At 42.5% G+C, this 21,237-nt stretch overlaps 1 protein-coding gene across 1 annotated transcript in view; it reads right to left on the reverse strand.

Annotated features, from left to right (window-relative positions):
• Nucleotides 1-21,237, reverse strand: part of DENND1B (DENN/MADD domain containing 1B) — a 240,687-nt gene that overhangs the window by 45,025 nt on the left and 174,425 nt on the right. The window contains exon 13 of the mRNA XM_015406182.1: nt 18,303-18,428. Within this exon, the coding sequence (XP_015261668.1) occupies nt 18,303-18,428 (126 nt within the window). The remainder of the gene's footprint in view (nt 1-18,302; nt 18,429-21,237) is intronic.

Genomic DNA, 21,237 nt, shown 5'->3' on the forward strand with positions numbered 1-21,237 from the left:
GAACTGTAGGAGAAAAAGAATGTAGCAAAGTCCCATTTGGAGAGCTTTGTTCCCCTTGTGGTACTTTGGATCCAATGCTCCATATTTTCAGCTGTCCCCCAAGGAAGGGTTGCCACAATGATCACTAGTTAGTAGAACCACTTCCAAGGATGATCCAGGTATACAGAGAAATTGGAAAACTCAGTGTGGAAAAGTTGTCTAAAATGGATCATGAAAATATTTCCTTAAATAGGTCACAAGCCACTTTGCTGGTTTTCAAAGGGAAAAGGAATGTTAGATAGGGGATAAAGGAAGCCGGAGGAGGAGACCTGGGGGGTTGGTGAGAACAGCTTTAAGATTCAGCACTCTCCTGAAATGCAAGCAAAAAGATAACAAATGGAGACAACATTACCCTTCTCATTCTTGGTTTGCCTCACTCTGTGTTAGCAAGCTAATCCAAAAACTATTAAGTCTACTGAAGTTTTGCAGTGAAGGTCAAAAGAAGTGGTCAGGGGAAGATGGTAGAACCATGACCACATTTATTAATAACAAAACTTATCAAGAAAATAAGCACAGAAAACTACTTGCTAATTTGTGAACCGTCTTGAACGAAAAATAAACATTAAGCTTGATAAATGCATAATTCTTCATGATAAAGCATGAAGGGGAAAAATCAACTGTAATATATTAAACAAACCACCTTTCTTAAAAACATATATCATTAAAAGATTATAAAGTATATAAACAGCTACCTTGATTTATACGGCATTAAAAAAAAAGTCTGGCATGCTTCAGAAAGTTAGCCAACAGAAAGATAAAGCCAAGCAGAAGATATTGAGGCCTTTGCACAAAAAAGAAAACCACCCACGATTAAAAAAAAAATCACAAGATTGTTCACACAAAGCTTTTACTCACAATTTGAAAAAAAAAGAAATTAAAAGCTAAAGATCTAATTGTTTTTCAGTCCTAAGCTGAGCATCTTTCACAGCATTCATTTCTATATTTATAATAAATAAAGATTTGGCTTAAGCAGACTTATCATCCTTACAAAACTAAGCAAGCAAGCAAGCGTACTGGCGTAGGGATATCAAACAATATAGTAGTGCAGAGCTTGACAAATCCCAGTTGCCAGGGTGCTTGGAAATTTCATTGTAGCACCTAGTATTTTCTGCAATTATTTTATTACTAGGAAAAAGGCCCGTTGTGGAAATAAATACAATGACCTCTAGAAAGAGGCTCTGGGAGGGTGCCCCGGCCTTGGACACTCAGTGTCAATTTGCTGTGGCGACTCAGAAGGGTATAACGACACTGAGTCCATCATTTTCTCCAGAGGAACTGATCTCTGCTACCTAAAGAACAGTTGTAATTTTGAGTGATCTCCAGCCCTCACCTGGAGATTAGCAACAATGGTTCCCCAGAAGGGAATGGTTGGTTTGGAGGGTGGAGTCTATAACTTTGTACCTGTCCGAGATCTCACGCCTCCTGAAACCTCACCCTCTCCAGGCTCTCCAGGAATTTCTCACCTGGCGTTGGCAACCCTTCTTCTTCCCAGCCAATCATCAACCTACCTTTATTTCCCCCTCACTCTTCAGCTTTCCACCCCCCACACACCTGCAGCCTCTCCCGTGCTCTGAAGCCCTGACTGCTACGTCACATTGGTTGTCATATGGGGGCCACCTCAGCAGCATATAAGGATACAGAGCCCACCATTTTCTCCAGGGGAACTGATCTCTGCCATCTGGAAAGCAGTTGTAATTCTGAGTGATCTCCAGCCCTCACCTGGAGATTGGACACATTTTACCTCAGAACAGCAAAACTGTTTAGAATGTTAGAGGCAAAATCCAATCAAGTCGCATATTCAAACGACCTCTGAGTTCCGAGGCAGAGGCCAATGAGGCTGTATATGCAAATAACCTCTGTGTTCTGACTGGCTATGGTGGGGAGAGGATTAGCAAAATGTTTAGAATGTTGGAGGCAGGACTCAGGCAAAGCAGCCAGTGGATAGGGAGACCCTCTGAATGACAGATCAGAGAGTGAACTGATTTTGAAGTGCCACCACCATTCGGCTTTTATTTATAAGGGAGATGAGGTTTTGTTAACAATGCTTTTTTGCTTTAATAAAATTATAAGAAACTGTGAAGGACACAGTGTCTCGCTGACACCGGAATCCAAGGGCTTGCCTTGTAATGGCTCGTCGCTTTTCTCCAGGGTCAGGGACAGAGGGTGGCACTAGGGGAGCAGATGTCCCAGAGGCACCTGCTGGTGTGCGGGGTGCTGCAAGGGGCGGTGCTATCCCCGATGTTGTTTAACATCTACATGTGCCCCCTCGCCCAGATTGCCTGGAGGCACAGGCTGGGGTGTCATCAGTACGCTGATGACACCCAGCTATATCTGTTGAATATTGGTTGAATCAAACGAAGACGGAGGTCCTGTGCTTGAGTCGGAGTGGGTCAGGGGTAGGGATCCCCTTACTTACCTTCGGTGGGGCGCCACTGGTACCAGCGCCGAGGGTTAGGAGTCTGGGAGTGCTCCTGGATGCCTCCTTAACAATGGAGGCCCAGGTAGCAGCCACTGCCAAGGCAGCCTTCTACCACGTACGGCTGATTAGGCAGCTGGTTCCCTTCCTCGAATGCAATGACCTAGCAACAGTGATCCACGCAATGGTCACCTCGAGATTAGACTACTGTGATGCTCTCTACATGGGGCTGCCCTTGTCCCAGATCCGGAGGCTGCAGCTAGTGCAGAATGCTGCAGCCAGGCTGTTGATGGGTCTCTCAATACGGGACCACATCCAGCCTGTGCTGAGGACAGCCTGTGCTGAGGGCTGCCTATAGCGTACCGGATTCGGTTCAAGGTGCTGGTTTTAACCTTTAAAGCCCTATATGGTCAGGGGCCTGCCTTTCCCCACATGTGCCCCAGAGAGCACTGAGGTCAGGGTCGCAACATCGTTTGACCCTCCCTGGTCCGAAAGAAGCCAGGCTGAACATCACCAGAACCAGTGCTTTCTCAGTGGTGGCCCCATACTGGTGGAATGAGCTCCCGGGCCCCGCGGGACCTTTTACATGAATGTGCCCTGGAACATCTTCTGGCCTGAAATCTAGAACATCTTCTAGCGTGAGACTTCACTGGATGCTGCTCCTATCATTGGATGTGATTTGGATTATTGCCATCATCTGTCGGTTTTATTTGTGAATTGTTGCTGTTTTTAACTTGGTACTGTATTTATTAATTGTTTTAATCCTTGTATTGTTTACATTATTTTAACTTTTTTAGCCGCCTTGTAGGTAGTAGGTTTTGTGATGGCAATAGTGAAAACCAGCATATCTACGGGACCGCCTCTCCCCATACGTGCCCCAGAGAGCCTTGCATGCTGAAGATCAACACCTCCTGGTAATCTCTGGTTCGAGAGATGTCTGCTTAGCCTCGCTCAGGGTCAGGGCTTTCTTGGTCCTGGCCCCGGCCTGGTGGAACATGCTCCCACCTGAGATCAGAGCCCTGCAGGACCTATTACAAGTCTGCAGGGTCTGTAAGACGGAGCTGTTCCACCAGGCCTTTGGTTGAGGTGGCGAGCATTCAATCATCTTGGCCTCCCCTGCCTTTGGTGCCCTTGATACCCGCTTAAAAACTGTTATAAATTGGGCTGCACATTACCATCTGTTTAAAATGCTATAGGAGATGTTGAACTATTAGTGTTTTTGTGCCATCTTACTTCAATTTTTAAAATTGTTTGTTTTTATATTACCAGTTTTATTGTTATTTTATATGTTGTGAGCCGCCCTGAGCCCACTTGTGGGGTAGGGTGGGATATAAGTTTAATTAATAAATAAAAATGCAGTATTGTTACTAAAATACAAAACCCTGAAGGCTGAAAAATGAGCCTGGCCCTAAATTTTGGGCTGGCTCCTAGAATCAAAGAAAAAATTTCAAGGTCTATAATAGTATGTTGAAGCTTGGGTTAAAAATGTACTTACATTTGTCTACAGGCACATATTTTTTCTTCTGTGGTCACACACATGCACACACACTACTAACACAGTTTAAAAGACAAGCAGATGTTACTTTCAAAATTCTTATTCTTCAAGTGAATGAGTATACTAGAAACTGCAAATATGATAGTAAACGGACTACTACAACCTTTACACTTTCATTAAAGTCATAGTAGCGTGCAGAACTAAATCTATAACTTTTAAACTAGTTGAATCAAATATATGTTTTGTCAGAGCCTGTGCACATCTTGTTCTCCTCATTGGCAAGACTTCCCAATCATGGGCTGCAGAAAGGCATTTGTACCTGGGTGGAAGGGGGGGGCAAGGATCATTTGGGGCAACTGGGCCCAGCATTAGCTGTCAGCCAGTCAGCTCTCAAGCAGCTTCCTGCAGCCCACCAGAGAATGGGTTGGACAGACCTCTGGGCTGCAGGCTTTTCTCTGGCACACAGCTCAGATTGAGAGCAGCAGGCTGAAGAGATGCTCATCAACTCTCCCTTGGCAAAGACCAACCCTCCCACCCCATGCTCATTGGGTTTATTTTCAGTATGGCTACTAATTCTTTGCTTTGACTGCAGTGGGTTGCTGGTTAACAGCGCCAGGAAGGAAAATCCCCCTGAGCTAAACGGCTGATAGACTCTGGAGTTTTCTCCTTCCCCATAGCAAAGGATATATTTACTGTGCATGCTTGTTTACACTGTTAAAAAGAGCATAACTGTCACAACTGGCTGCTGCCATTTAAGCATTGGCTGGGGAACATAATACAGGTTGTGCAATGTAGGCTCCCTGCATGACCAAAAGCAGAGCCCCCTTAAGGGGCTCTGGGGGGTGGGGCACAGGCTAGCATGCCTCCCAGGAGGATGGTGGTTGCTAGGAATACCAGTTTACCAGCACTTTGCCCTTGGTTACCCCAACAGGCGGGCTGGAGAAGGTGCTGACAGCAGTTGAGCTGTCCATCATACCTATTGGACCCAGCATATGCTGTGCCAAGACCTGAGGAATGCGTAATCAGGTTCTGTCAGGTGTGTCTGTGTCATCCTTCCTGCCCCACAGGCTGGTCCACACTCCTGGCAAAAGTCTATAGATTTCTTGACTCAGCTGGTTTAACATGCTAGCATCCTCTTATTTGTGACTGTATATTTCTTCATTTGTCATATACATTTTGAGCTTCCATTAATATAGATTTAAATAGCTTCCAGTCATCCTGAAAAGTACCCTCTTTACTTTCCCTTTCAGTTTCTTTTTCCACTAATCTACTCATTTATGAGAAGTTTCGTTTTCTGAAATCATGTGAGATCATGCCGGACATTCTGAACAACCTTTTATTATATAAAATGCTGAACAACACTACTTTATATAAAATGCTGAACTGAATACAGAGCTCCTAACTGGTTCAGGAATGCTTGCATTGGGTCTAAGGAGACATTCAGGATCCAGTCTGGGGCTCCCCCCAACAACTGGTTCCATGACTGTTTCAAGGCACAATCATATATGATATTCAGAAATCTGTCTCTTCATTGCAACTTTAGAATGCATTTACTAAATGAATGAGAGGGTAAACTCACCCTTATTTCAACGTTTCCTACTTTGATCCACCTCCTATTTTTCTATAATCATCTCAAGATCACCCTCAGAGTTCTAGCCCGTTAGGTAATAGTACATCCGCAGTTTCATATATTTAATAGGCCTGGTATCTCCACTCATAGCATTTTTGTGAGACAGTTTAATTATGACTCCATTCCTTTTTTACATACAGAAGAACACCACACATTGTACATCTTTCCCTGTCTTTTCTATAGAGTCCCAGGATACTTGTATTCGATCGATTTCTCCCATTCTACCAGGTTTCTGAAATGCCTCTCAATACCATGCATACCATCTCTTTAAATAAATGCATATAACCATGACTGAGTCAACTATTGCAACCTGTGTTGCCATGAGAGAATCTGATGGCACTTCTGAACAGACCAAGGCTGATAATACAGCCCAGCTGTCTGTCTTTTCTATAGAGTCCCAGGATACTCTCAATACCATGATACCATCTCTTTAAATACATGCATATAACCATGACTGAGTCAACTAGTGCAACCTGTGCTGCCATGAGAGAATCTGATGGCACTTCTGGACAGACCAAGGCTAATAATACAGCCCAGCTGTAGTATAGTATATTACAAAGGCTGCACTTGAAAGACCCATATCTACAAACATCCATTTCCCCTCACTGTACTATATGCAACAGTCCTGAAATTAAAATGTCTAAGTGTTATTTCCAGGAAATACTTCTGATAAGAGAGAAAATACCCACTTACTTTTTGTGCAGGTAATACGTTCATGTCAAGTTTTTTGGATTTTATGAGCACAGAACTGTTTCGATTTCCACTGCATGCCACAATTAAACTGTTTTTGTCTTCTTTCACATAGATCATTTATTCTTTACTCAGTGTGCGCGCTCAGATGGGCCATTTGAGCCGGTATACGTGCCGGTTAGAAACGGACTATTTACGCGCGATCACACGGTCAACATCTGCCTCCCGTCCTCCCCAGCTGTCGCTTTCCAGCGCAAACCCCCTATAAAGTGGAGTATTTTGATACCAGGTCCCCAAGTGGTGTTTTCCTGCTTCTCCGGTTCCAGCCACATTTCCCCCCTGTGTGATCGCTCCTCTGCTGGTGTAGAGCCACTTTCTGTTCCCCGCTCGAAAGCTGCCCAAGGCTTCTGCTTTTTCGCCTGCCATTTAAAAAATTTTTTTAAGTGTTGGCGATATGTGCTTGGGCGGAGCTTTGCCCCGGCGTTAGTAAAACCAAAGTGCCTAGTTTTGCTGTGTATACAAGTTCGGGATCTCACAGAGGCCAGTTTCAGGGTAAAAGTGTGAAGGGAAGTGTTCATTTAAAGTTTAAAGAGAAGCATTACGACAGTTGGGTTGAAGGGGAAATCACTGTTCTGCGCACGCACGAAAATGTTAATACTAAGGATGGCTGCCTGCGCGCATGCCCAAACTGAGAGGGAAGAAACCTGTGTGAACGGCTGGGAGCAATGTGGCTGCGCAGTGATCCAGAACAAGGAGGTAAGTGTGATCACGATTCTTCCAGCTTAAAAAAAAAGTGCTCGGACCAGAACGGTTTAAACCATTCCGGCACGCCGTCTGACCACACCCAGTATGTATCAAACAAGCTCCTAAGCATGATTCTCGGGAATTCTAAGGTTCAGGATATCTTTGCTGGATATTTAAGGGGTTTCCCTAGCATTAATTTTAGTGTATTAATTAGAACTGTTCCATTATTTTTCTTGATATAATGCAGAGTTGTGGCCACAAAATGCCAACAGAGTCTTATCCTGATGACACTACTCTTAAGTGGAAACCCAGAAAGATAGGACATTGTGGATGGCAGAGGACAAGGTATGCTTTAAACCCCCTTCCCCCCCAGACAAATCCCCCCTACAAGTATTAATCACAGGCATTGGTAGGAACCTCCTTTGTTCCTACACCTCCAATCCAATTTGGAAGTGGATTTATGACTTTCAGCCTTGTTCAAGGAAGGGGGCAGTTCCGTAGACTGGCTGCAACAGGTGTCATTTCTGTACACATTGTTGGCTGTGGAAGACCATCTGGTGATGGATGCGCTCATAATGTGTTGCATCTATACAGCATCTGTAAGTCAAGAGGGACGTTCGTCTTGAGGAGGACCCAGAACTACCTCTCCTGCATGAACCAGAAATTGGCAAATAGAATCTGCAGCAACAATATCCAGGACATGCTCCCCATGTAGGGCAGCTACTTACTCCCCCTACTCAGGTACCCATCTCATGATTTCCTACCCTAGCATTTTCCAATCCAACCTACTCCCAGTGATATTAGTTATTTTCTTGCCCTGTTTAGTAAAGTTCACGTAATGTTTTCCTGCTGTGTGGCTATTGTATAAGTGAAAACAGGTGGGTTGTGCAGGCTCTAAGAGGGGATTTGCGACTCACTGTGCAAACACTGTAGGTATGTAGTTGGCAGGTGGTGTTTGTGCAGAAAGAACAATTTTTCAGAGTATCTAAGGGTGGGTGGGAGGTATATAGTAGTCTTAGCTGTTAAATGTCTTCTATGACACAAAGCAGAGATGAGCTACTTCGGAGAGTTTTGGTTGATACTGTACATGAGGGTTGGATAAACTGACAACAGGACTTTCTTTTTCTGGGTTTTTCGTAAGGAAATAGTTAATGAGAAAGTTAAACAAGACTAGTGCCCTTCGCTAGTCTCCTAGAAGCAGTGGAGTGAATGTGGCTTGGCAGATGCTTGCCATTCCAAGAGCACAGGGTTCCCCACCTTTGCATTGCTGCTGGCCAACAGTAATGGAACTGGTGGTGATATAATGAAGCATGGAGCTCAGTTGGGCATCATGGAATACCAGCCAGGTCCCTGGTGGGAAACAGGAATTGGCAAGAGAAGCAAGGATTACTTGCTTGTCTGCAAGTCAAGAGTTTTGTGTCTGAACAGGCCCATTACTAAAGATGATGGTGAGGAAGAATCCAGTTGTAAGTAATCATAAAAACTGGAATTGACATTAAAAGATGCCAAAGAAAAGTTTAAAAAAAAATACAAACCCCAAAAAAGAGCACCCTGTGGAACTACTGGGGATAGCCTGAGAAGAATGCCTGAAATGACATTAAAAGATGCCAAAGAAAAGTTTTTTAAAAAAATACAAACCCAAATACAGGTTAAAAAGAGCACCCTGTGGAACTACTGGAGATAGCCTGAGAAGAATGCCTGGAAAAATGGAAGGTGTAAAAAAAAGAGTAGCATGATCAATAGTATCAAAGACAAATGACAGGCCCAAAGCAGAAGAGAATAACCACCCTGAGATTCACCCAAGAAAAGATAATTAAAAATACCACAGAGAGCAATTTCATTAAAGTGGGAGGAAACCAAATTGTTGGGGATCAAAAGAAGACCTGGGGGAGGGTCAGATAATAAGAAAGCTTAGAAATAAAGCAAAGAAATGGCTCACTAAGTGACTAAATGAAGAGGATCAAGACTTTTTCATTAACAGAAACAATAGAAAATATGATGAAAAACACCAAAAATAGAGGATTTTGAAAGAGAAAAAGGAATAGGGTCAAGAGAATTTGTAGTAGTTTCAGAAACCCTAAGTGTTCCCATGAAGCTTCCATTTTTATTGGCATTTCTCTTTCCACCTCCATCTTGAGGATATGGGACTAGTTCCAGTCTGTTATTTGCATGACGCAAAGAAGCAAAGAAGCAAAGTTTCTGGTGGTAAGCACCTTGGAAGACCAAGAGCTGGCAGAAGGAATAGGACCGTGCCTAATCATATCATGTTGTTCAGAAAATAATAGGTCTAGCAAGAAGACTCCTGGTATCAACCAATCAAACCATTGATCAGGACCTCTCAAGCACACTAACCCACAAAACACTGCCCACATTAGCATTCTCCCAGCTCACTAAGATACCTCAGACTCCTTCCAAACATACCTCTGCCCCACCCACAGAACTCCTCTTTCCTTCCTTTTTGGAATTTTTGCCAGAATCTGGAATCTGCCCCTTTTTTCCCCTTCAGCCAACCCAGTAGCTCACCAGTTAAATCACCTGGCCCCTAATTTTCTTTCAAAATATGGAAAGAAAAAAACTCTTATTTTGAAGTCTTACTTTGAAAAACTGTTATTTTGCACCACTTGGGAACAGTGATCACAATGTTGTTGAGTTCAACATTTGTATAAATAGGGAATTGGCCGAAAAGACTCACACAACCACTTTTAACTTTAAAAGGGGTAATTTATTTGATATGAGTGGGCATGTGGGGAGGAAACTGAAAGCAAAAGTAGAAAGGGTCAAAACCATTGGGGAAGCTTGGAAACTATTTAAAGCTACAATCCTAGAAGCTAAATATATATATATATATTCCGCAGGTTAGGAAAGGCACAAACAGGTATAGGAAAAAGCCTGCATGGTTAACAAACAAACAAAGTAATGGAAGCTGTAAAAGGTAAAAAGGATTCTTTTAAGCGGTGGGAAGCTAGTCACAGTGAGGCTGATAAAACAGTAATATTATATTACTAGTTGCTGTTGCATCCTGGTTTCAAAACATCTAGCTGTATGCAATCTATTGCTGCTGTCTCTCCCTTGATAGGTCCCTTCACCTCCCTTGCTTGGTATGAGGTACTTGAGGGGTTTATTCCCCTTTCCATTGTCAAAAGCTGTTTTTTCAAAAATAGAAAGTACATCAAAGGTTGTGTTTTGTCCATTCATAATATATCAGATACCACTATAGTGTGGCATTTGGTTTCTATATCACAAAACAGGGTGCCAAATGGTCAGTGTCTTAGTCCTTGACCAAGCTTGATAAACCCAGGGGATTACTGGCTAATCACACACACCCTTTGGTCATATATGACTTCACAGAGAGGTGTCTTTATCACAGCTGACTATGATCCATTACCAGATTATTTTCCTTAGTGTTTGCATACACAGTAATCTTACAATTTACTATTCTGCATTATACTTTTTTGTCTCACTACATGGTATTTGCCTAGAATTATCCATGTTTTGCAATTTAGAAGAAGCAACTTAGCATATTTGCACCTACATCTGTGTCATCATAAATGAATGTTCTTTCAGAAATGCAGTTTCAGAAAGTTGGGCATATTTCCACTTCTATCTTCCTCAGAGGCTAGTTAATATACAGAACTTCAGTTCATTAGCTGTAGATTGTAGCCAGGTTCACAAGTCACAGTAAACTTACGGTATGTACAATTATTATACAGTATATACTTAATTTTTCTTTATACATGCATTGGATATCATATTATATTCAATAAACCACATTTCTACAGGTACTGGTCCCCAGTTTCCTTTGTAAAGCGAAAACATGTTGGCTCTTTCTTACAAACAAATGTACCCGTGTACATGCAGAGGATGTATGTTCATTCTCTGTAACATGTGAACAGGGCTCATATTCTTAAGGAATGAAGCATAGCTTGTGACAAAAAGAGGAGTATTTGGAAATTTCAGTTGGTACAGAATGCTGCAACCAGGATGTTGACTAGAGTGGGTCATAGAGACAACATCCCTCCAGTCTTGGCTCATCTACACTGGTCTTCAATTTGTTTCCAGGCACAATTCCAATTAAGTGTGCTGGTCTTGACTTTCAAAACCCTATATGGTTTGGGACTAACATACCTGAAGGATCGCCTAATCCCTTATGAACCTGCTCCACCATTACAGTCATCTTTGGAGGCCCTGCTCCAGGTACCAAAATCCAAAATTGGAGCCAAAAATCCTAAATATAAATACACATTGATAGGGTCTGAACTCTCAGAGACTGGTCAAGAGAGAGATCTTGGAGTTGTAGTAGATAACTCACTGAAAATGTCGAGACAGTGTGTGACTGCAATAAAGAAGGCCAATGCTATACTGGGGATTATTAGGAAGGGTATTGAAAACAGATCAGCCAATATCATAATGCCCCTATATAAATCAATGGTGAGACCTCATTTGGAATACTGTGTGCCGTTCTGGTCACCACACTTAAAAAAGGATAGCTTTGGGAAAAGTGCAGAAAAGGGCAACTCAAATGATAAAAGGGTTGGAACACATTCCTTATGAGGAAAGGTTAAAGCGCTTAGGGCTCTTTAGCTTGGAGAAACAACAACTGAGGGGTGACATGATTGAGGTTTATAAGATTATGCATGGGAAAGAGCAGGTAGAGAAAGAGGTACTTTTCTCCCTTTCTCACAATACAAGATCTCATGGGCACTCCATGAAATTGCTGAGCAGTCGGGTTAGAACGGATAGAAGGAAGTACTTCTTCACCCAAAGAATGATTAACACATGGAATTCACTGCCACAGGAAGTGGTGGCGGCTACAAGCATGGACAGCTTCAAAAGGGAATTAGATGAGCATATGGAGCAGAGGTCCATCAGTGGCTATTAGCCACAAGGTATAGATAGGGACTCTGGGGCAAGTGATGCTCTGTCTTCTTGGTGCTTGGGGGGGTCAACAGTGGGAGGGCTTCTAATGTCCTGGCCCCACTGGTGGACCTCCTGATGGCACTGGTATTTCTGGCCACTGTGTGATACAGAGTGTTGGACTGTATAGGCCTTTGGCCTGATCCAACATTGGCGTCTCTTATGTTCTTATGAAGTCAAGCATTTTGCCCTGTTTATTAATGGTCTGTATGCTCCCTGCTCCTATGTTTTCCTATAGAAACTTTCTGGTGTGCTCGCTGGAGAATCTGCAAAAGTCCTTCTGACTGGCTCAAAACAACTCGAGTTTATGTAACTGTGAAGATACCTGTTCTGGATACATATCTCCACAGTTCTTTCCCCAGATAACTTTCTAGATTATTTTGATTCCTAGATATTTGGACCCCTGTACTGGGAACTGGGCTCTTGCTTTAACATCTCACTCTTTCTCCCTGAGAATACTGAATGCACACAGTGGACATTCTAGAGTTGAGTATTATTTATTTATTTATTGGATTTATACTCCGCCCTCCCCGATGAAGCAGGCTCAGGGCCGCTTACATTAAAATGTTTGAACAGTTTAAAAACACATAAAATCTAAAGTGCAATGCATACATACATTCTTATGCGACAGCAGTCATAATCCAATGTTTTTATAACAGGAGTCAGTTAGTACAAATTTGGATGATGCAAACAATCCTAGGGAGGCTCCAAGTTATATCAGGATGTTAAATGTGGTGAAATGCCTGGTGGAAGAGCTCCGTCTTACAGGCCCTGAGGAATTGAAGTAAGTTCCACAGGGCCCTGGTGTCCTCAGGGAGCTTGTTCCACCAACACAGCACTGCCACAGAAAAGGCTCTAGCCCTGGTAGTGGCCAGTCTGGCCTCTTTAGGGCCAGAGTACTAGGAGGTTTTGTGTCCCTGAATGCAGTGCTCTCTGGGGAACATATGGGGAAAGGAGGTCCCTCAGGTATGCTGGCCCCTGACCATATAGGGCTGTATAGGTAAGCACCAGCACCTTGAAGTGAATTCAAGGCAGCCAGTGCAATGCTTTCAGTGCAAGCTGGATGTGTTCTTGTCGAGAGAGACCCAACAACAGCCTGGCCGCCGCATTCTGCACCAGCTACAGTTTCTGAATTTGGGACAAGGGCAGCACCATGTAGAGAGCATTACAGTAGTCTAATCTCGAGGTGACCATTGCGTGGATTACCGTTGCCAAGTCGTTACATTCGAGGATGGGAACCAACTGCCTAATCAGCCGAAGATGGTAAAAGGCTGACTTGGCAGTGGCTGCTACCTGGGCATATCGTATATTGCTGTATACTTACTATTATGACAACTTGTGTTTGCTTATTTTCCAGGTCAACCACTTTTGTTATTTTATTTAATAAACCTTGTTTCTGATTTAACTCCATCTGGATTTTCAATATTCCTTCCAAGCTCGTAAAGGAGCTTTGAAACTTCGTCAGCAGATCTAGCCATTTGTGTGCATTATCGTCAGACTGGAGATGCTCCTTATGACCCCTCAGTCCAACACCAAGTCAAAGCTTATGGGTGTTACATATAGCCCCACAGTTGAATACCCAAGTCTTTGTGGTTTATAGCAACCTTCACCACTTCAGATGACATATCATATGTGATTCTTCCTGAGAAAACCTGATCTTGCCACTGCTATACACATTTTAGTAATATCCAAATTAGACTAATTGCCTTGTGTTATATGTAGACTGAACATTCAGAAACTTCACCTTATTCAGAATACAGCAGCTAGGGTATTAATGGGTATCCATATATTTGATCACATCTTATCAGGCCTTAACATTCTTTTACCAGCTTCTTTAAATCCCTAAATGATCTTGGATTGGATAATCACCATACCTTATGGTCTTCTGTTGAGGCCCTATTTTAGGAGTTCCCATCTCCAGAGCTGAAGGGCAGCTACTGGAAACAGGGAATTCCCCACGGTGCACTCAGACTTTGAAATACCTTCCTCAGATATATTTATCAGACATCTTTTTTGCTTTCCTTCACATACTAGTTAAATATTTGTTCATTATGCTTTTGGTGGCATGAGATTTAGAACTCTTTCTATACTGATTGCACAGTCCTTTTAAATTCTCTTTTTATTGTAATTGTGCATGTTACAGATTGTTTCAAATTCTGCTTGACAACTTCCTTGAAGGTCTATATTAGATGTAAAAGTGGTTTTTTAAGTGTTTTACTAAAGTGGATAAACTATAAAACAATAAGCATATTTGTATCCCCTCCCCCTAGAAGCAAGGCAAGTAACAATCTAATAAAATTATGCACCATGGTGACCATTACTATACAAGACATTTAAATACAGCAGCATAATTGGGGCAAAACAGCACCAATTTAAAAACAAACTTAGTCTAAACACTCTCACTCAGAATGAAATTGAAAAGTAAACAAATATACTATTGTGTGTCTGTCTGTCTGCAATAGCATCATAATGATCCCAGCAACAGCAGCTTAACCCTGTAAACAATTCTCTTGTAGGTAGGGTTGCCACATCCCTACCTGGCATCCAGCTGGTGGGAGAGGCTGTGTGTCCGGGAGCCTCGCACACATAGAGTTTTAAGCCCGAATGCTAGAGTGTTCCTCGACAACGTGCCTCTGGGTGACGTCATCGCGCCAGGCATGCTCGCCTGATTCAGGCACTTTGTGGGTGAAGTTCCCCCGGTGGCCGGATCCAGGCTGGTGGGTCAGGGGCCCTTAGAGCGGGCTGGGAAAGTCCTGGAGACTTGGGGTGGAGCTTGGGGAGGGGACAGAGCTAAGCTGGGATGAGATGCCATTCAGTCTACCCTCCAAAGCTACTGACATTTTCTCCAGGGGAACTGCTCTCTGTAGTCTGGAGGTGACTTGTAATTCTGAGAATGAACTTGAAGCTGGCAAACCTATTTGGTGGCTCCAGAAAGGTGATAGTGAGGACATAGCTTCCACTGCCACCTTGCCTCATCACTGACCAGGAGCCATATCTTTGCTTCCCTCCTTGAGCTCCCGGCATCTTTAAAGGTCATGCATGCTCTATGGAGCTTATCAAGCTTTCACAACACATAGATAGTGTGCAGGGATGATGGATGGGGGGATCAAGGGTGAGAGGCATAGTGGGGAGGTAAAAGCAGTGGCATAGGGTGAAGGCCTCAGGCTGTGCTCCTTGTTAAACTGCCACTGAATTATCCAAAACACAAGACTTGTTGAGGCAGCAAATCATGGACTTGGGCTGTAATTGTGCTGGGTTCATATGATGTAATGAGCACTCTAGCAGCTGAGGAAACAAAGTTTTCAGCAATAGAATATATACAGTTCAGCATTGGTGAAGCAAGGGGAAGTTGTAAATTTGATTGAGGTTAAAACCCTGCACTGAGGGAAAGCTGAAAGGCCCGAAGTACTTAAGGGGAGGGAGTAGGCAATGAGCTGAGGAACAGCAACCTGATGGAAGTGTTCGCTTCTTGAGTTGAACCGAACAACTAGATCTTTGGTTGTAGACAGCTAATGAGCTATTTCTCAGCTAGCTGGCTATTTCTATGATAACAACAGAAACAGTGCTGTTTGCTTCTCTTACGAGTGATGTGGTGTAAGAAAGACCATTTAAAATGATGAAATAATCATGGGTTTATCAAGACCATCAGATAAAACAATAACAGCTTGCTCAAAAGAAACAATGAAAAGATTCTTAAGGCTCTGAAGATGCAAGCTTTAGAAGAATGGATAAAAACTGACTGGATTTCCAGAATGGTCATCATAACAGAATGTATAAAGGCTGATTCATATATATCATGTATATCACTCAATAAAATAGGATGTAATGATTGGAACCTAAATAAGTTAATTACCCCAGTGGAAAACACTGAGCAGCCCAGTGCAGATATAGGCCTGTTATCCTCATCAAAGGCTCCTAAGTAAACTCAGTAGTTATGGGGTAAGGGGATAAGTCCTCTTGTAGATTAAAACTGGTTAATTAACAGGAAACAGAGAGTGAGTATAAATGGGCAGTTTTCACAGTGGAGGGTGGTAAGCAGTGGGGTACCACAGGGCTCAGTACTGGGTCTGGTGCTTTTTAACTTGCTCATTAATGATTGGGAGTTGGGAGTAAGCAGTGAAGTGGCTGTCTGCAGATGACACTAAATTGTTCAGGGTGGTAAGAACCAGGGAGGATAGTGAGGCATTCCAGAGGGATCTGTTGAGGCTGGGTGAGTGGGTGTCAACATGGCAAATGAGGTTCAATGTAGGCAAGTACAAAGTAATGCACATTGGAGCAAAAATCCTAACTATAAATACATGTTGATGGGGTCTGAACTGGCGGAGAATGGCCAGGAGAGAGATCTTGGAGTTGTGGTAGCTCACTGAAAATGTCAACCCAGTGTGTGTTGGCAATAAAAGAGGCAAATGCTATGCTGGGGATTATTACAAGTGGAATGGAAAACAAATCAGCCGATATAATAAGGCCCCGGTATAAATTGATGATGCATCCTCATTTGGAATACTGTACACAGTTCTGGTCACCACAGCTCAAAAAAGCTATTATAGGATTGGGGAAAATGCAGAAAAGGACAACTAAAATGATTAAGGGGATGGAACACTTTCCCTATGAGGAAAGATTAAAGAGGTTAGGGCTTTTTAGCTTGGAGAAATGAAAACTGAGGGGTGACATGACAGAGGTTTACAAAATTATGCATAGGATAGAGAAGGTAGAGAAATAAGTACTTTTCTCCCATTCTCACAAGACAAGAACTTGTGGGCATACAATGAAATTAATAAGCAGTAACTTTAGAACAGATAAAAGGAAATACTTATTCACTCAAAGAGTAATTAACATGTGGAATTCACTGCCTCAGGAAGTGGCGGCAGCTACAAGCATAGACAGCTTCAAGAGGGGACTGGATAAACATATGGAGCAGAGATCCATCAGTGGCTATTAGCCATAAGGTATAAATAGAACACTATGTCTGGGGCAGTAATGCTTCGTATTCTTGGTGTTTGGGAGGGCTTCTGGAATCTGGACCCGCTGGTGGACCTCCTGATAGCACCTGGTTATTGGACTGGATGGGCCATTGGCCTGATCCAACATAGCTTTTGTTATGTTCTTATTTTATTTTTTTGTGGTTTTGTGTGTGTGCGTGTATGTGTGTTTGCATGCCTGGAAGTCATGGTGACTTCTGGCAACCCCTAGTGGGGTTTGGATGTTTCAAAGAGATGGCTTGATTGCCTGCCTCTGCGTCCCAAGCCCTGGTATTCCTTGGAGGTCCCCCTTCCAATTACTTGCCAGGGTCAGCCCTGCTTAGCTTCCGAGATCTGACAAGATCGAGCTTGCCTGGACTATCCAGGTCAGGGCTGTGTTCATATGCACGCACAGCTTACTGGAGAGGATCCAAGCAGTCAAGCCTTTAAGCTTGACCTCAGATTCTGTGCCAACCATACACACCATTCTTTTTCCTCCAGTGTATTTATTCTGCAGTTACAATTTTAAAAATGCATTTTCTTAATTGGGGTGGAACGTCACTTGTGATGTGTGGGGGGTGGAGTCATTTTTAACAGCAATCTGAGACTAGCAATAGTCTCATGGCACTTGTAAAGTAATTTTAACTAGCAATAGTCTCATGGCACTTGTAAAAAAATTAAAATGTCAGCAGGGGAGTGGTCTATGAGGAGTGGGGACAGGGCAGGGACTGAAATCTGAGGGAAACTGTATGCTTTATAATTACCTTCAGCTTGAAAGCAAAGCAAGGGGAAAAACAGCACAAAAGCACTCTCAGAAGACCCGGGTAAACAGCAAATGGAAAGCAAACTGAGTGCTGAAGGGAGGAAAAACAATGCAGAATGAAAAAGAAAACCTGATGGACATGCACTGTGAAAGTGAGGCAAAAGACCCGTGCATAAAAGGCCATAATGCTGTCTGTCTGCAAAACCACAATTTACAACTTGGAAGCCAGCCTCTGGAAAACAAGTGAAACCCCTTTCCTTCTTTCTTTCTTTCCTTCCTTCAAGTGACTTCCTCCCCTTTCTCTTAACCATGGTTTAGTGTTACAACTGGTCTGGTCCTCTAGGTGTTATGACAGCTCTGTGGTGTTTGATCTATTGTGGTAGCATCAACACACAGAAGTCATCACCTCATATGGCAGTTCATGAGCTCACCAAAAGTTTCCCCCCCCCAATTGCTGGCTATGGTACTCAGTGTACTTTGCTTTCCATATATAACAATAAGGCCTGGCTGCACGCACATTTCTCCAGAGTACACAGAGGTAGTTTCATAACCATAGTGATGTGCTCCTCATTCATGCATTAAGATTGTTCTAGCAACAGAAAAATCAACACAAGAAAATGAATGTCTGAATTGCAATAAATGGGGAAGCTTACAGGCTTGTATCTTAGTGCATCTCGGTAGGATCCAAACAATGCTGCCTGTGCCCTCAGGAAGGCCCTGGCTACTCCGTCACCCATGGCTGTGGATTGCTTCTTCAGTTTATTTTTCAAGGCCGAGACCTGCATGACAGAGAGGAACAGTTAAATTAACACCTCAGAAATTGGTACAGGGAGGTATGAACTCAATCAGCAGGCAAACCACAGTGTCTGTAGGTCAGCCAAAAATTCATCCTCTTCCTTGATAGCTTATCTTTTTAACTGCAAAGAACACCTGCTGGTCTGTTAATTGAAATGAAAGCAGGGGATGATAGTAAAGTGCTAATGCAAATTGGTTTATGCTCTCTTTTTTCCCAAGGCCTCTTGACATAAATAAGCTTTAATTATTTTACAGTAAACTGCTTGTGAGCCACTTTTCCTGCCAGTTTCTTGCAATCATAACATGCACCTACTTGTCTATGAGGAAGCCAAGAGGGTACCTTTCATTTCTGCTACAGAAGCTCAGAATGAAGCCACACTTGAAGCTCAGTTTAGGGTAGTCCCAGAAATTCACAAGACTTAAATTGCTTGGAGCACGAAGGAGAAAGTCCCCCCCCCTCGATCTACAGGAAAGCCCAGGTATGAAGCTGGACTGCCTCTGCTAGATGATAGTCATCATATCTTACCTGTTGACTACTGTATGAAGAGATAACTGCTGTTTGTCTTTTAGAAAAGCCATTTATTTTTAATATAAAGTGGGAACAGATGGCAAGTGCCCTGGGTTAAAATAATTTACCCCAGTGGCATTGTTGCAAAAATATATTGTGTGTATAACCCCTTCTGTATGTTTTTGTGTGATCCATTAGCATATTTAAAAAAATCACAGAGTTGGTAAAAGCAGACAAAAAGCAATGAAAATGATCAAGGCTTGAAATAGCTTTCCTATCAAGAAAAGCTGAATCATTTGAGTTTTTCTAAAAAAAATATCAAGGGACATAACAGAAAGATTTATAACTAGGATTATATTATGAATTCTGTGATTATATGGACCCTTTGCACATTACCGTTCTAAATCGGATGTTATTTGTTGTTGGCCCAATTTTGAGTAATATACAGCAAATTTTCTTCCATTAATGAGCTGTCTCTGAAGTGCTGTGGTCATCTCAAACTTTTCCCCCTGGTGCCCATTCCTTTTTCACCGTGTGATCTTTCTCGGACTTTTAAAAAATGTTCTAAGGGGTGTACTATACCATCAATGCATCTCAATGGTGTCACTATAGCACCGGAATAAAGCAGTTTCCCTCAAAAGCGGTTTAACCATGCTTTGCTAACCTGACACAAGTGGCTTTGTATGAACAGGTAAATAAATTCTGCTAGCAACCAGTTACTAAAACGGGTCTGTCTGAAATGTCAGGAAAAAACCATTAGCAACCAGTTACTAAAATGGAGTACAAAGGCAGTTTGAAAAGGGTCAGATATTTTCATGTAATTTTAGAACTTGGGGTCACCCAGGACAAGGAAATAGATTGGCAGTGGGTTCAGGAAGCAAAAGAAAGTATTTTGCCACAAGCCCCATAATTTATTTATAAAATATATGGACTGCAGAGATAGTGATTGCCTTAGATTTCTTTTAAAGTGTTAGATCAATCCCTTGTGAATTTGTCTATCAATGGCTATTAGTCATGATGGATAAGAAAACCTCAATGTTCAGAGGCAATATATCTCTGAATACCAAATGCTAAGAATAAACAAGGGAACACTGTTGGCTACTATTCAAAACACAATGCTAGGCAAAGGGAGCCTTTGGTCTGCCTCAGCAGGGACATTTCTTAATTTTTCAAACTCTTCAATACCAGTTGCAATATTCTGTTGGTTTTGTGCTAGCATTTGTTTGAGACATATATCTAGAGAAACAGTGATGTCTATTTGGGATTCTTATCCTAAGGACATTTCATTAACACCCATTCTTAATGAATAAGGCATCAACTGGATGAAATAATCCATTCCCCTAGCACTTCCTTTCTGGACTAGTGCTAACTTGGCTCATATGGTAAGCAATATACAAAACATAACCCCACTTATACTACACAGACCTGCTGAAAAGCATTGTTTTATTCCAAGGCATTTGTTTTTTCAGAATAGCTTTGAAACCAATTCTACAATTATAGGATCTAGCAAACCAATCGTTTGGGAACTTCCTTGATGGGGGGGGGGAGTAATCTCGAATGCCAAGCCCACTTAAGTACAAATCTGTTCTAGACAGAAGTCCTCTTTGTTCTTCAACTGAATCTGAAAAAGTAGGGATACACCCAGACATTTTAGTTTGCTTTGTTCATTACAACTTGTGTTTGGAGTCTTTAATATCATTATGATACATGTTCAGAATCATTGTACTTAGGTGACACTGACATTTGTTTCAAAGGAAAATAAATTCCAACATATAACGTTTTGTTGTCTCCTAAGCAACTGTGATGAAATTCTCAGAGCCTGTATCTGTCACCTAAGTTATCCTCCCTCCCAAATTCCATGCATGTAAAGCCTTGCTATTATGTAGGAAATTAAAATTCTTACTTGAATGGGAGGAAAAAATGTTTCCAGCAGCCAAGCTTTCAATACTGTCAGGTAAGACGGAAGGAAGAGAAAAGCAGGGTTGGCCTTACTTTGCCTATGCACTCTCTCCCTCTGTCTCTCTCACACACACATACATACACAACCTGAAACACGAATGGGCAGATTTATGCATAACAGAGCCTCTCCAGGGCTACTTTTAAACGTAGAAAGGATCCCCTCAGACCTGGTCACTAATTGTTCACCTCTCATCTGGCCCTGCGTTGGCTGCTTCTTCTTTTTAATTGTTGGCAGGGCAGAAGCCTCAGCAAATCAGGCAAGCAAGCAATTGTAAGGTGGAGCAGAAGAGAACACATGAGGGAAGGCCTCTGGACCACCTCACAGT

Source organism: Gekko japonicus, unplaced genomic scaffold, assembly GCF_001447785.1.
Source record: "Gekko japonicus isolate JY-2015 unplaced genomic scaffold, Gekko_japonicus_V1.1 scaffold1097, whole genome shotgun sequence".
Taxonomy (NCBI): domain Eukaryota; kingdom Metazoa; phylum Chordata; class Lepidosauria; order Squamata; family Gekkonidae; genus Gekko; species Gekko japonicus.